General features: G+C 40.3%; 2 protein-coding genes across 3 annotated transcripts; both read right to left on the bottom strand.

Annotated features, from left to right (window-relative positions):
- Nucleotides 1–225: 225 nt before the first annotated feature.
- On the bottom strand, nt 226–3,664 carry best4 (bestrophin 4). Its single transcript, XM_046409696.1, has 10 exons — nt 2,818–3,664; nt 2,520–2,702; nt 2,348–2,448; nt 2,034–2,267; nt 1,542–1,696; nt 1,359–1,436; nt 1,122–1,274; nt 956–1,036; nt 705–859; nt 226–604 (listed from the first exon to the last, which is right to left on the bottom strand). The coding sequence occupies exons 1-10, from the start codon at nt 2,964–2,966 to the stop codon at nt 328–330; spliced, it is 1,566 nt and encodes a 521-aa protein (XP_046265652.1). The 5' UTR covers nt 2,967–3,664; the 3' UTR covers nt 226–327.
- A 1,602-nt stretch (nt 3,665–5,266) lies between these two features.
- si:ch211-106k21.5 (peroxidasin) lies at nt 5,267–14,442 on the bottom strand. Of its 2 annotated transcripts, none has more exons than XM_046409282.1 (3): nt 14,122–14,442; nt 9,077–9,256; nt 5,267–8,984 (listed from the first exon to the last, which is right to left on the bottom strand). In XM_046409282.1, exon 3 carries the CDS (start codon nt 8,980–8,982, stop codon nt 7,756–7,758), a length of 1,227 nt encoding a protein of 408 aa, XP_046265238.1. In that variant the 5' UTR covers nt 8,983–8,984; nt 9,077–9,256; nt 14,122–14,442; the 3' UTR covers nt 5,267–7,755. The 2 variants fall into 2 exon arrangements, with proteins under 2 accessions (XP_046265238.1, XP_046265239.1); XM_046409283.1 differs by having other exon boundaries at nt 14,171–14,442.
- Between the last annotated feature and the right edge of the window lie 137 nt (nt 14,443–14,579).

Raw genomic sequence — 14,579 nt, 5'->3', positions numbered from 1 at the left:
TAAAATCTCATAAGATTTAGTGCAGTTTCTCTGTAGACAGAGACAGACACCTCCACACATTTGAAGTAGATCATAAGTGTTGATTGAGAGGGATTACTTTTGTGTGATTCATTATTTTCCTGCATAGAAAATCTTTAAGCTCATACATGTTTAGAATATACTGTGTTCTCATAAATGAAAAGTGAAACACTGAATAATTTCATCAATTTTCAAGAACATGTTTTATTTCACAAATTAATTCATGTGTGTCAAATCTAAAAATATGTTATACAATAAAAGTTGGATCGAAAACACAATGATTTGATCATCAGCATCACAAAATGTTCCCTAGTTTTGTTCCACTACAATTTTAATCAATGCCTTTTCTTGTTCTTTGTGGTTGGCAGCATTGATGTCATCTTCAAGGTAATCATTATCATCGTCTTCTTCTTTTGGGTGTGCCAAGACATTCATTAGAGAAGGGAGGCTCCCACCTCGCAGAAGACCTTTGCCCCTCTGCAGAAGATCATCAAGGCCATTGCCCAGAGAGCCCTTAAGAGGTAAATACTGTTTCTTTCCAGGAGTGTCTGCAGGCTGGTGAATCTCAAGATCCTCCACACTCATTCTGCGAATATTTGGATATTTTAAGTTCTTTGCAGTGATAACATGATGATTTTTCAGCAGCATCAAAAGGCACAGAAACATAAAAAGTAAAACTACTTTACCTCATGTCAAAGGTGGAACCTTTGAAGGTTGGTTTAAGAGTCTCTGCTGCTGTAGACAGAGTGTATGGGATGGAAAAATGTCTCTGTGCCCAGTGCTTGTCCTTCACGATTGGAGCCAAGTTCTGGTACATGTCATCCACAGCCAGCATTGACACCTTCAGGAGAGTGAAACATAATTAAAATAACGACAGGAGATAATCAACTGAAGTGTTTAGATGAGTTGTGTTGGACAGAAGCCTTCAGGGGACAACCTGAATGTTTCGATCAATCAGCTGGTTGGTTTCAAAGTCATCATCATCCTCACCAAATGGATTGATGATCAGCTCCCCCACCTACAGAACGGAACGAACTTGCTCTTCAAGACAAAATGAAAAGAAAATTTGTTTTCTACAAATGAAATATGAATTGTTGTCGTACCTTGAGCCAGCCAGCATAGAAGAAAAACTGCAGTAGGGTGAAAACAGGGACGTACATGTCCAATTTGTGATCTTTGTATCCCTTCTCAGGGTTCAGAAATTGTCGGCCAATCACGCAGAAGGCAAAAAAAGAGTAAACTGCTATAGTGACTACCTGCACAAATAACAAGGATCAAGTCAGTTTTGTCAGGAAAATTGGATTTATTTTGTATAAAAGCGGTAAAGCTCACAATTTTACCTGAGTGTAAACAAGAGGGATGCTTATCCAGTCATAGTGGAACAAGAGGCTGCACTTGGCTCTGTAATTATTCAGCTCCTGCACTTAGAAATATATATTATACATTTATAAATATTGTCAGATCTTAAGAATATGTGGACATAGTGGGACAGATTCAGGACTTAAAGTGAAATTTGCACTCACATCCATCAGCAATTTCAGAGCGATGTCATCCCTCACTCGACCCTCCTCTCTCGCTCTGGACGCCAGGTTTGAGAACCAAGTCAAAGGCATCCAGTACTTGTTGAAATCAGAGTGCAGCGACTCATAAAGTTTCAGCTCGTGTGTTGTCATAAAACCTGCACAGAGAGACAGCTAATTATTATTATTGTTTCAAATAAGCAAATGTGCAAAAGGTTGTTAGTCAATTACAACAAACAATCAAACATCCCTAATAAGCATGCTCCTAAGTGAAGTCAAGTACACAAACAGTAGACACAGCGACCAGTGGAAGAAGAAATATTCAAATGTTTTACTTAAGAGTACTCAGTCTCTGTTTCAAACACTGCAGGTGACTGGTTGCACAGCAGACATTTTGACATGTCAAAGCTGGAAACTCACAGATGCTTCAATGATTGTAAAGTGAAATAAAGGTAAATGTATGACCACTCAATTCCTCTCCACTGTTGTTCTTACCAGCCTCTACTATGTGCTCCAAAGTTGGGAAGCGCTTGTGGACTCTTGTACTTATGGAGCGGAGAATAAGAACTGAGGATAAGTTGGCGTATCTCATGAGTGTTCGTCGCAGCAGGCGACCCCTCTCGTCTGCCCCGTGGACGTTCCCAGACACCACCATCATTAGGTTATCAGGCAGCGGGAAGCTGGTGTACTGACCCCACCATCGATTGAAGGCCATGGTCACATAGAAACCTGGGATGAAAAGCAATTTTAATTATAGTAACTCATCTTCAGATTTGGCTTTCGTAAGGACATAGTTCAGTCACACTCACCCAGTACAAACAAAACTGGGATGAAGTTGGTGTTGGTGAACTGATCACAGTAAAGGGCAAAACGCTCAAACAGAGTTTGCTGCCTTGGCGAGAGCATGAACCTGTGAGGAAAATAAAACTTTAACACTCTGTAGCAAACAGCAAAATCAAAAGATGAAACTGGTTAATTTACCTGTAAAACAAACTGAAAAACAGATAAACCCCACAGAACACGAGAAGCTCTTTGTAAAGCAGCCTGTAGATGCTTCCCTTCCATCTGAACAGGAGCTTCGAGAAGCCACCAAATGTTGCATTGGCCACTTCAAGGGTGTAAGAAACTGTCATGTCTGGTTTTATTCTGTAAGAGCAGACGTTCCTGTAAAATATCAAAAAATGAATGTTGAAATCTAAAGGAATTTCTCTTGATACATTAATCATGATATATACATTTTATTACAACCATTCAACAAAAATCTAAAGATATGACTTACCGATGAGGGCAGGTGTATCGGCAGGTCCTGTGTTGAATCCTGCTGTCCTGAGAAGAAACAATCCTTCCCCTGTGTCTCAATTTAAACCTCACTGTTGTGCTGTCATAAATTAACATCTTAAATTTATGACCTGGGAACCTGAAGTCCATGAGATACAACCTTTCAGTAACCTTTCAGTGAGTTGTTTTTCCTGAATTAAATTTCACAATGTTAATAAGTACAGATCATTGTTCAGTGAAAGTTCCTGAGAAAAGTTAATTAAACAATCACAGAGTTGACGTGACTCTGTCCAAAGTCATGAGTTTAAAGGGACAGTTAACACATTTTTTTTTCTTACCAGTAGTGCTCTATTTTCATAGTTTTGGGTTGAGTTGCTGAGTTTTGGAGAAATTGGGTGTGGCGATGTTCTTCTCTCAAATATAATGGAACTAGAAGGCACTTTGCTTGTGGTGCTCAACTTGAAATGTCATTGTCTCTTTCCAGAAATCATGACTCAGTTACTGAAGATAAGCTACAGTCCTTGTTGTGAGTAGTTTCATGTAGGAACTATTTTCTTTCTAATATACTACTCCGTATCACCACACAGAAGGAAATGTACATCTACTCACGGAGGAAAGGCTTGTGCTCACGACAGAGCCGGATGTAAACATTAATGGCTTGCTCCTTGGCTGAGCTGTAAGGTTAGCTAGGTTAGCCTCTAATTCATGAGTAGATGCATGCCTCCCCCTGCACTGTGTTACATAAAATAATTCCCACATGAAAGGTTATCTCGAGTAATTGGTTCATTATTTCTGGAAAGAAACATTTGCTGTTGAGTACTTTTTGGCACTTTGAGAACCACAAAGAAAGTTCCTTTATATTCAAGAGAAAGTAGACATTTTTATAGCCAATATCCTCCAAAATTCTGAAACCTCACACCAAAACAATCGAGATGGATAAATAAGGACTACGTTCAAGAAGATAAATATATTGAGTCTGTGTGCTGTAAGAATGTTTGTGATTCTGTTTATATTTTATCTAATTCATTGTAAGTCTGTGTTATATTTCTATTATTATGTTCTATGTTCTATGTGGTGCTGCTGTGTTGGTGAAGACACTCCATCCTGTCTCTGTTAACATGTCCTTTCAAGATACTACGCAATAAAAATACTTTGGACTTGTTATCTGATCACATCTAATTCCCCTGCCATAGAAAATCAAATAAAGCACACATGGATTGATTGCACAGCAGAGGCTTTTCACTGTTATTTACTGTTCTAGCCAACCATGACTGATAACACCAGTCCAAACATCTTTACAGTGTGATGCAGACAGACTGTCAGATGGGTCCATCCCATCCATTTCTCAGCCTTTGTCATTGGCCGCTGGGCTCTGCTCACTTGTTTGTATTTCACATCGTTACAGCATCCATTGTAAATCAGATTCTCCTTTTCAGCCATGTTTTATCCTCTGACTCTGTTTGCTCTCCTCTGAAAGGATATTTATGAGGCCATCTATCCTCCATCAGAGCCTGGACAAGTGACCACTGTGGACTTCCCTTTTCTTTGTCTGAATCTGTGTGTCACTTATTCGGTTGCAGTGGGCGCACAGTGTCTGCATCTTTATCTTATTGCATTTTTTACTGACAGATTTATGTATTCACTGCAAAAAGGTTTGTTTGGCTGATAAATGGTAGTTTTCGTTTTTGACACAAGATGGCGCTCTGTTGTTGTGCAGCTGTGCCCTCAGCCCTGAGGGGTCACTGTCTGTATTTACTTCATAAACAACATCCTTCTATTGACAGAAAACAGTATAAGAACACCTGACATACTTAATGCTGTCCGAGGACATGCATTTGTAATCTGTGACAGTCAGCACACTTTTTCAGAGATTTCTCTTGTTTACTTGCTATGTTTTCATTTAGTTCTCTGTGAGAATCATTTCAGGTCATATTTTTGCATGAAACAACAATGTATTTCACAAAGACTTTGCGCTATTATGTTTCTGTCTACATCCTGTGTAAATCCAGAGTCAGTCTTTGGTCTGTGATCTTGATTTTGATGAGATTCACTCCTGGATTAACATTTAATGTACACTCCAACAACTGTTTCTGCCCAGTCACTTCCTGGTCTCAGCTACTGGATCTACTGGTTGAGGCTCAGACTCCTGAGAACAGGACAGACTGAGCAGCTCATTGCTGATCCTTTGGGTAACCTAACGCGGTAATTACAACTTCCCACGGTGAGTGAAATTAGAGCTCAAAAGAAAAGTGGGATTTCATGTACCTGGGGCTGGCCTGGGTCATTGTCAGGGCAGAAAGAGCTGAGGGGGCGCGTATAAAGCTCGAATGAAAAGATCTGGAACATGTTCTCAAAAAATGCAAACAAGCCAGTGACACAGTTTGATTTTTCTTTTCCTTTCTTGTTTCTGGTGTTGTTCATTATCATCATACACAATCGTGTGGCAGAAATCTTAGAAAAAACATTTATTTTTCTTTTAACAATATTTAAATGTTTTGCATACAACAAAAAACATTCAACATAGTGCATCTGCCACGATAAACATATTATGAAAACCAGTGCTTTTTTTTTTTTTAAAGTATCATATCATAGCCATTTTGTTCTAACAGAGGATTAATGCAACTATAGGCTTTTTAGTAGCTGTTACAGCAGCAAACACTCCATAAGGCCTAATTTCATTTCAAATTATACAATCACAACTGTAGCCAGGATTCGAGAAATGCTGAGGCCTCCTCATGCTCATAAACGTTTGACCAAAAACCAAATATGAAGTCTTTAAAATTTCTGAAATATTTTTCATATTTTTATATTCTGTTGGTTGTCAAGCATAGGCCTACTTTCTGTATAAACCATCTTCTGTACTGCCAAGAATTAACAGTTAACTTATTTATTTATGATGTGTTGACCTAAGATAGTCAAATTTAAATATACTGAGTGTAAGAAGACTCAATATATTTGGATTTGGACTTATATACCACTATAGCAAAAATGATACTTGTTATCAAAAGAATCTGGAGGGAGGTGTCCTTTTTCTAGACTTTCCAAAACCAAAAACACAAGAGCAATACTATAGTCTATCCTGAAACAGCATACTTTGGGTCAAATCTTCCCAAATTTCGAAGCTTAGCAAGTCTGGCTACAACTAGCTTAATAGCATACTGAGCATTACTGCCAAGACCAAGGAGGACATCATCAACCATCTACAACAGACTGTGGGCTTACAGGTTAAGTAAACAAAAAGCCCATTCATGACTTCATAACCGCATAGTATTTAGTGCAGCACTGTGGTAACTAACGTTCAAGCTAATGTGAGCAGCCTAAAATAATACAGAAGACATGACATGAATGACGAGTAGCAACAGCCCTGTTTACATCTAAATCCATGTTATTTCGTAAGCAGAAACTGTACACATTTATAAAATGCAACATTCACTCATTTGTCAGTTTGTCCTCTGAAGGGCTTTTGGCCTTTTGATTGCAGTAAACCTTACAATGACAACAAACAAAGCTTTGATGGAAAATATGTGAAAGCCCGTCTGGAAAATATACCTCGGCTTTTTAAATACCAGGAAGATCCACACCCTCAGCTGCACCCACTCTGTGTTCCCCTGGCTGAAAACAAACCAATTAGCACTCAAAGCTAGCAGTGTGAGAGTGAGACGTCTGTCTGTTTTCCACATTTTAGATAACAATCGAGTGTCTACATCCTGCACCTCAACGATGACCTCAATGTTCAGCGCTGTCTTTTGTGTGAGCGTCCTCTCCAGTGTCATTACGCTGTAGCACCACTGCACCAGATGCACGCTCTGCATCTCAGTTTACTGAAACGGCACTACAGAGATTTTTATCTTAGACCAGCATTGAGCAGCACTTAGATCTGATGGCATTTTCCAACCTTTGCGCATATTTTAGCATGCAGTGTGAAGCACGAGCGAGCCCGTGTCCTTATCCTTGCTTAACAATGACATAAAATTCGACTTGACATCTAAGCTTTACATTCCACATTTCACACTGAATTAGCTGTAAGCATTGCAATGGGATTAGTCATTGTTCAGCACCTACATTTCTGGACGTGCAGCTTGAGGTGGAGGAGGCTGTTCGAGAACATCCTGTATGCAGTTTAATATGTCAAAGTCACACTGGAATGCATTTAACAATTAAACATGGGTGAGGTAAAGAAAAGTACATGCAAAAGCTTGCTTGACTGAAATAAGCACATTGATTGAAAGTACATCTGGTCCTTTGTAATAGATACAAACAATATGAGGAGCGCAACATTAAATAGATTAAATATCTTTGCGTCTTTAAAAATTATGTTCCAGTGAGAGAGAATGGAGGGGGGGGGCTCCCTTTCAAACCGTCATTGCGTTCCTCAGGTCCCACAGGAAAAGCTCCGGATTAAATCACTTCCTCTTACATTGTGATACCACATTGGCTGGACCAGGCTGTCTCTGTGTCAAAAGATAACTTGTTTTTTCCATGACACACACACACACACACACACACATATTTTTACAGCATTTAAATGAATAATTTAACATTTAAGAAAATGTGCTTTACAACTTCTTTTACAAAAGTGAGATGAGAGGAGAGAAATAATGTGGTACGAGAACCAAGTGAGGCTAACTGCCCCCCTGACTCCACCTGTGTATTTAAAACTCCTGAAAACCTGGTTTCACAACTTAAGTATCACTTTACCAATTAATATTTGTAACTCAATAAACAACAATCAACGTATACATAAAAAAAAACACCCTTGTGTGGTTATTTTGATGTTTATCAGCCAAAAACTCTGTGTGGGTGTGGTTTTATCAAGGGCTTTTTTTCCCAGGGCTTTTAAAACACAAACATTTGAATGATGCAGATCTTCTCATCTAATTCTTGTCAAGAAAACAAAAGTATATATCCCAAAATGTCAAACTACTCCTTTAAGGCGGTGTCACGAGAGGCTGACATTCTCATACTCGCCATGGTCTGAGTCCTCTAGTTCGATACCTGGCACCAGGCTGTAATATTCAGTCGACTGGGTCAGGTAAGCCTTCTCCCTGTCAGCCGAGTCTTTCATCACTTCTGTCACACTGACCGTGTCCAGCTCGGCCTTACTGGCCCCGTTGGGCTCCTGGGAGCCCAGCCTCCCTTCTGTGGAACTGGAACAGAGAGAGGAGACTCGAGGAATAGACTCCACTGAGCCCAGCTTAATCTCCACCTCTTCATAGATGTCCCTGGTGCTACCCAAGAGGGTGGATGCAGGGTGTAGCAGTAGCTGGTTCTTCAGGATCCCCTTACTGACACACTGTCCAGCTTTATTATGTTCAGTCATTGCAGGTTGCTGCTTTTTGTGATGCTTCTGGCCACTGCAGCTGGAGGTGGAAGTTTTCTTTTTTGAAGTGCTTATAGGTGGTTCTTTCTTCTTCCTCTTCCTCCCACAGCACCAGCAGAGCACCAACGCAGAGAGGATGATGAGAGGAAGCACAATAAAGAGTGCCGTGAGGCCAGCTGGGCGGCACACGTCAATAAGCCTCACTGACAATATATTCCTCCCAGCCAGGTGCCTGGGAGAGACGCAGGTCAAGTTCCCCACCAGGTCCTGAAGTTTTGTGGTTCTATTGAGCTTCTTGCCTTCCTCCAGTCCTTCCAGCAGCAAACAGGAGCAGCCCCAGGGGTTCCCATCCAGCTCCAGCCTTTGCAGAATGGGTTTCTGTAGGACAGAGCCTGGCAGAAAGTGTAACTGATTTCCCTGCAGGTACAGCTTCTGGAGGTTGTCTGAGTCCTGAAGAAAACCCTCAGGAAGCTCCTGAATCAGGTTCCCGCTCAGATCCACCTCCGTCAGGCCTGGTTGCATGGCCAGAAACTCCCTTGGCAAAGCTGTTAGTCTGTTATGATCTAAGTAAACCTTCTTCAATTTAGAGGGCTCTTTGTCTGTCATTTCAACAGAACTGATGTTACAGAAGGAGAGATCCAGTGTCTCTATGTTTGTCTCATTGGTAAACACAGTCCAGAGCACACGGCCAAAAGAAGAACCAGAGTAGTTCAAGCAACAGACGTCAGCAGGGACCTCAGAGGGAAACTGGGACAAAATGGTAGCTGTCGGACATACACATCCACCCACAAGTCCTGTCTTCACCAGCAACATGAAAATCAGCTGGGCAACCCGCTGGCAAATCATCTCTGAAATGAAAAACACAATAAAACAGGACAAAAAAACATGTGATTCATCAGGCCATTCTAGTTTCTCCTGTCATTTACTCAGGCAGTCCTACCTGCCTCCTGGTCTCTCTCGTTCAGGACTGGACGAGATCCACTTTACAGTATGTAGGCTCACACAGATGTAAATGGGCTCGTAAACCTGGCAACTTCTCTAAGGACTCCTGGTTGCTGAGAGGATCGTGGGAGTTGGCATGGTGACTCAGGTCACTAGGGATCAGGAGTCCAGTGTTTGGCTGTTGGAGAGGAAACAGATGCTACTATGACTTTCACATGAAGGCTGTGTCGTTAATTGGCAAATGGGAGTTACACAAACATTACTTGAAGGTAAAGCTGGAGGCCAGTTCAGCAAGCAGATTTAGACTATAAACCCCTCAAATCTGATCAAAAAGATAATTTAATGAAGCTTCATTCACAATTTAAGCAGCCTCATTTACAGTGCAGCTGCTTATATGCTGACATCACATGAATTTATATCTCAGACATCTCGACTTTACTTTTATTCTTTGCCTTTGGTGGATGGATGTGTTTCATCATTTTATCCCTCTGTGAAGTATTCGAAACTGACTTGAGTTGAGTGAAATGTTCAGTATATGTGAAAAAAACAAACAAACTTGAACTGAGTTGAGTTGAAGCCAGGAATAAGATCCAAAACACATCATCAAAAAAATTGCCAAAGAACAAGTTCATTCTCAAATTTATTGACGCGTCTTCAGGAGAACAGCAGAGAATGCAGTTTTATTTTTCAGATAAATTCCAGAGTAGAAAATCTTCAGCTCACCAAAACACAGAATCACAATGAGCAAAAGTGACGACAGAAACACCAAAGCATAAAACAGAAACAGTTTTATAACATGCAAAATAAAATGCTTAGAACAAAGCTTTAAAAAAATAGAGCAAACAACGGAGAAAGAGTGTGCTTTTCTTCTGATGCTGATTACATTTTTAATTAACTGCCTGTGGTTGCTTAAACATATATTCTGGATAAAAAAACAAACATGCTTTTTAGTCTATAAGTTGAACTCTCTAAATTGCATATATGCTATTTAGTTAAAAATAAATATTTGTCTCACATAATAAGAAATAATAATAATGAAGTTGTTTGAAATACATAGATGGATGCATGAACAGTAGCATAGCTAGAAGGAACTCTGTTTGACCTTGCAAGAAACAAATTTTTATTTGCAAAAATAAGAGGAACCAACACGGCAGTCAAAAAAGCAGACAACATCAAAACATGCACGCATGTATACCACATAAGTTAGAAGGTTTGAGAAGGTTCCTAAACTACTTAATTTCACTGTAATTTCATGTAGTAGAAATTGCCCCTCTGGGAGCCCGTGACATGACAGCATTTGGGAAACTCTGCTCTCAGAGACATAAAAAAACTAATTGCTGGTCACTTCCAAAAAACTCCGATATACTTGGTGACACTGCTTGAACTTAAAAGCATATGTGGTTGACATAAACAAGGCCTGTTTTTGTGCAGCAGACTTACATGTGAAGCAGGCAGGAATAAAGAGAAAGGCAGCGAGTGTGTGTTTGGTCGCGACATCAGACGTCCTCACCCACCACAATAGAGCTGAAAGCTGCTCCACACTTAGGAGGCAGGAACTCCCCAACATCAGGGCCAACTGATCAACACTGGAAGCTTTAAGCTGGACCACAGCTGTCAGCTGAAGCGTACATGTGATCATCTAGACATCTGAGAGGAGCCTCACTTCACCCGCGACACGTTTGATTCATTGTTTGAGTGGCTTTTTTAACTAAAAATGCTAAAAACCTGTTTGGTCCAGATTTTCTTCATCATCCGTCATAGGAAAATATATTTGGAATATATTTGGATTCTGAACATGATATCCTGTCAGAACATTAAATCTGAAGGTCTTGGGCTCTGGGAACGGACATTTTGAACAAACAAAAATATGTCATCTGGACCACGTACTGAATGAATTAATGGCTATCAGTGACAAGACTCTACAGCCATGCTAGCTGCTCTGTGAGGCTGATGCCAGCATGCTAACGTGCTCACAACGATGATGCTAACATGCTGGATTTCAGCAGCCTCATGCATGATGTTTACCATGTTTAACCAATTCAGTTTAGCTCATTAGCATTCCAACCTTTGGTACAGTGGAGCAAAGTAACTGAATGCATTTACTCAAGTTCTGTACCAAGGTACAATTTTGAGGAACTCGTGCTTTACTTTAATATTTTTTCATGTTAGCTACAAATCTAGTTTACTAGTTTCATATTCAGAGTATCAATAAAAAATTACAGCAACTTGGTACTTTAAGTATACTTTGAACTTTTTCTCTGAAATTGGGTTTTAAATGCAGGACTTTTACTTTCAAGTAGATGATCTGTGTACTTCTTCCACCATTCTTGGTAAACAAAGTATAGCTGGGGCTCATGTAATATTATGTAGAACAGCAGTTTGTTTGGACTAAAAAGAAGACCTGGGCGGTTAGCATGAGCAAAAACAGCCCCCAAAGCTGAACAATGAACAGAGAAGGGAAATCAAATGTCACAGTCCACTGCAGTGACAGTAACGTGAAACAGGGATCGCAAAGATTAACATCAGAACACAAAGTTAGGGACAGTTATGGAGTTTTTGATCTTCTACCACACAGCCAGGCCGAGAACAGACCAAACAAATCACTCTGTTATTTAAAACCTGAATGGGAAGCTAATTCAGAACTTCCTGCTAAACACTGTGGGCCTGTTTTAACTTTCTGCAACTCATTAGCTTCAGTTAAAAGTCTGTCATTGAATAGTTAAAGTTTGTATTCAAAGAGGGAAACTCTACTCTAGATAATGTGACACCCCAAGGGGTTAAAGCAGAGACAGTTTGTGCCAGGCATCATAGTATTGTGTGTCTTTTAAAAGAACTTTCTCCTAAAACTGTTTCCATCAAGTAGAATAAAGTTTCCTGAGGTAAAATCTGCTTCTTAAAGGTGCAACACCTGACTTTTTGGCCACTTGGGGCCAGCAGAAACAAGCTGTGAACACAACAGCGACATTTCATTACCTTTTCAACTGGCAACAGACAGGTTTTCTGCTTTAACAAATTAATATGAAATAAATGTTGATTGTACAATGTAATGGCTATTGAATTATGACACCATCAGTGTTCAGACTGGTTCCCTATAAGCCCCGTTTTCACGAAATATGCACGAAATCTCCCAGGAAAATGAAGGTTGGCGGGCAAAGCCAGCCTCACACCATCTCTATCTGCTTTCATGTCTGCCTTATAGATTAAATAAATGAATAAACTGACATATTAGCAATCTGGTTAGCTCTGTTTATATGCAGCTAAATGCTCGCTGTACTATGTTCACCAGCTAGTTGCTAACTGCAATTATTTGCTGTTTGATGCTTGAAATGTAGTGGAAAGTCTGCTTTGAGAGATTTCTGATGCTGGAAATTATGCATATAAAGTGAGAGTGAAACAAAAGAGTAAAACCCAAACAATCAGCTGAAAGAAGCTAAAAAAAAATCCCCGCTGAGCTGAGAAGAAACTGAAGAGTCAGGTGACAATTCTGTGGGTTTCTCACTACATGTGACCTTTCACATTACAGTATTTGTCATCCATTGTTAGTATAAAAGAAACAGTTACAGCAGCTTTCAATTTTGCCTGTTCTGTGACGATTTCTGGTTAATTTCATTATAAAGCATTGATTTATTCATAAATCATCCAGGAAACAAAGAAAGATAGGCCATGTTTGTTCTTCAGTAAGGTCATGTTGGGTGAAATGTATTTGTAAAGCACTCTTAAACAATTAATATGCTGAAGGAGGTTGATATTGTCGAATGTGTGATGAAAACAAAACAATCGGTTTTTGTTTTTTTCAGATAAGGCTTGTATAGCTTGTGTTTGCACATCTTTGTTAACCTCAAACATTAATCTCAATTTCTACCATGTGAACGGACCCCCCTCTGTGCTTATCGTATACAGCCTTTCATATCCTTTAACTTTGTGATTATTTGCATGCTGCTCTGCACTGTGAAAAGCTTTTGTTCCTGCTGAAGAGACGATACATTCATGGCTTGATGGCTCTGAAGAGAAAAGGGGAAATAGGTGGGTTTGTGTGGTTGCATACATGTAAGTAATTTGCTTAGATTTGGATGCTTTGGTCCAAATTTTCACATCTTCCCATGAGCAAAGAAGTAACACTTTTGCATGTGTCGCTAGCTCCATGCATTCCCCAGTTAAGATAAGCTGATTCCTGAAGAGTCAAACTCCCATCTCAGCATGATAGCAGACACAGTCTAAAGGTTAGAGTCATCTCACTGCTGAGGTTTCTGGAGATTTGTGTCAAGTAAGCACTCGCTCTAAATATTGACAGATGACATGATCTTTGGATTTTAAAAGTACACACAACACAAGAGACACAGTTTGACCTTTGCAGAGCCTCAGAGCCAGAACTGTGAGAGCGAAGGCCCTTCATCCAAACAGAAAGACTTTCACGGACCGTCTCCTCTCTGGGTGTGAGCGCCCAGCAAGAGGAGCAAGGTTTAAATGTGGACAACATGGATGATCTCACTCACTAACAATGTGAGTTGCTACATCCTCTCTGGCAGCAGAGCTTCCTCTGAAATAACGGTCTCCATACATTCTCCCTCGTTCTTGCATTAAATCAGGGCTGCAGCTGCAATGCCACTGAATTTTCTGGGAATTCAGGAAAGTTTAATGTCAAACAACTGAAAGCTGTGGTTAAAAGACAGATGCCCTTATTCTTTATACTTTATATCGTTAAAATGTTCTCATTTAATGTAGAGAAAATAAAATATATTCAGGATGCAGTATTGTGGAGCTCTTGCAAACAGCATAAACAGTTGACTGAATTGACATAATGTAGAAAAACCCAGTTAATGATATATTTCTGGACTTTTTTGGTGTCAGGTTAAATTTTCTGAAGGTGTTGAAGTTACATTGGGAGGTCTTGGGCCCATGACCTCAGTATTGCTCAGTATCTGGCTGCACAAAACACACCACAGTGACACATTTTAACCCATCATAGCTGCAAAGCCCTGTGAGGTTGATTCAAGTTATTACAAACATGCAAAAACACACAGATAAACATGTCAAAACACGAACCTGTTTGAGATGGAGGAGAAGCAGTCCAGATGAAGACGTGTTTTCTCACCTCTGGTGCTTCAGCCCTGTTGCTTTATGTCAGCAGCCTGTGAGACTGAGGATCCACACATCCCACACAGCGACTTCAGCGGCGTCTTTCTCCTCTCTGCATCCCAACAACTGCCTCCTCCTCCGGGTCAGAGGGTGTGTCTCCCTCCCAGCGGAATGTGGAAATACAGCTCCCCGCCAGCGTGTGTGTGTGTGTGTGTATGTGTGTGTGAGTGTGTATATGTTTGTGTGTGTGTGTGCGTGTGTGTGTGTGTGGGAGCGTGTTTATTCATACGCAGCTTTCAGCTAAATGCGACTGAAGCTGACACATTTGAAGCTCCAGAGTTCAGGACAAAGTTGAACTGACCTGCAGCAAACCACAGAGCGCCCCCTTGTGGCTGAATTAAGACATACACACACACACACACACA

The sequence above is a fragment of the Scatophagus argus genome, chromosome 13 (assembly GCF_020382885.2).
Source record: "Scatophagus argus isolate fScaArg1 chromosome 13, fScaArg1.pri, whole genome shotgun sequence".
In the NCBI taxonomy this organism is placed as follows: Eukaryota; Metazoa; Chordata; class Actinopteri; family Scatophagidae; genus Scatophagus; species Scatophagus argus.
This window is presented reverse-complemented; position numbering and strand designations above follow the sequence as displayed.

Excerpts from the sequence above, each read along its gene's own strand:
- best4 (XM_046409696.1), bottom strand. The coding sequence starts at position 2,966 with ATGGACTTCAGGTTCCCAGGTCATAAATTTAAGATGTTAATTTATGAC. Across the intron at positions 1,437-1,541 it reads CTCTGAAATTGCTGATGGAT|GAGCTGAATAATTACAGAGC; the intron begins GTGAGTGCAAAT and ends TTCTAAGTGCAG. Across the intron at positions 1,275-1,358 it reads TCCCTCTTGTTTACACTCAG|GTAGTCACTATAGCAGTTTA; the intron begins GTAAAATTGTGA and ends TTATTTGTGCAG.
- si:ch211-106k21.5 (XM_046409282.1), bottom strand. The coding sequence starts at position 8,982 with ATGATTTGCCAGCGGGTTGCCCAGCTGATTTTCATGTTGCTGGTGAAG.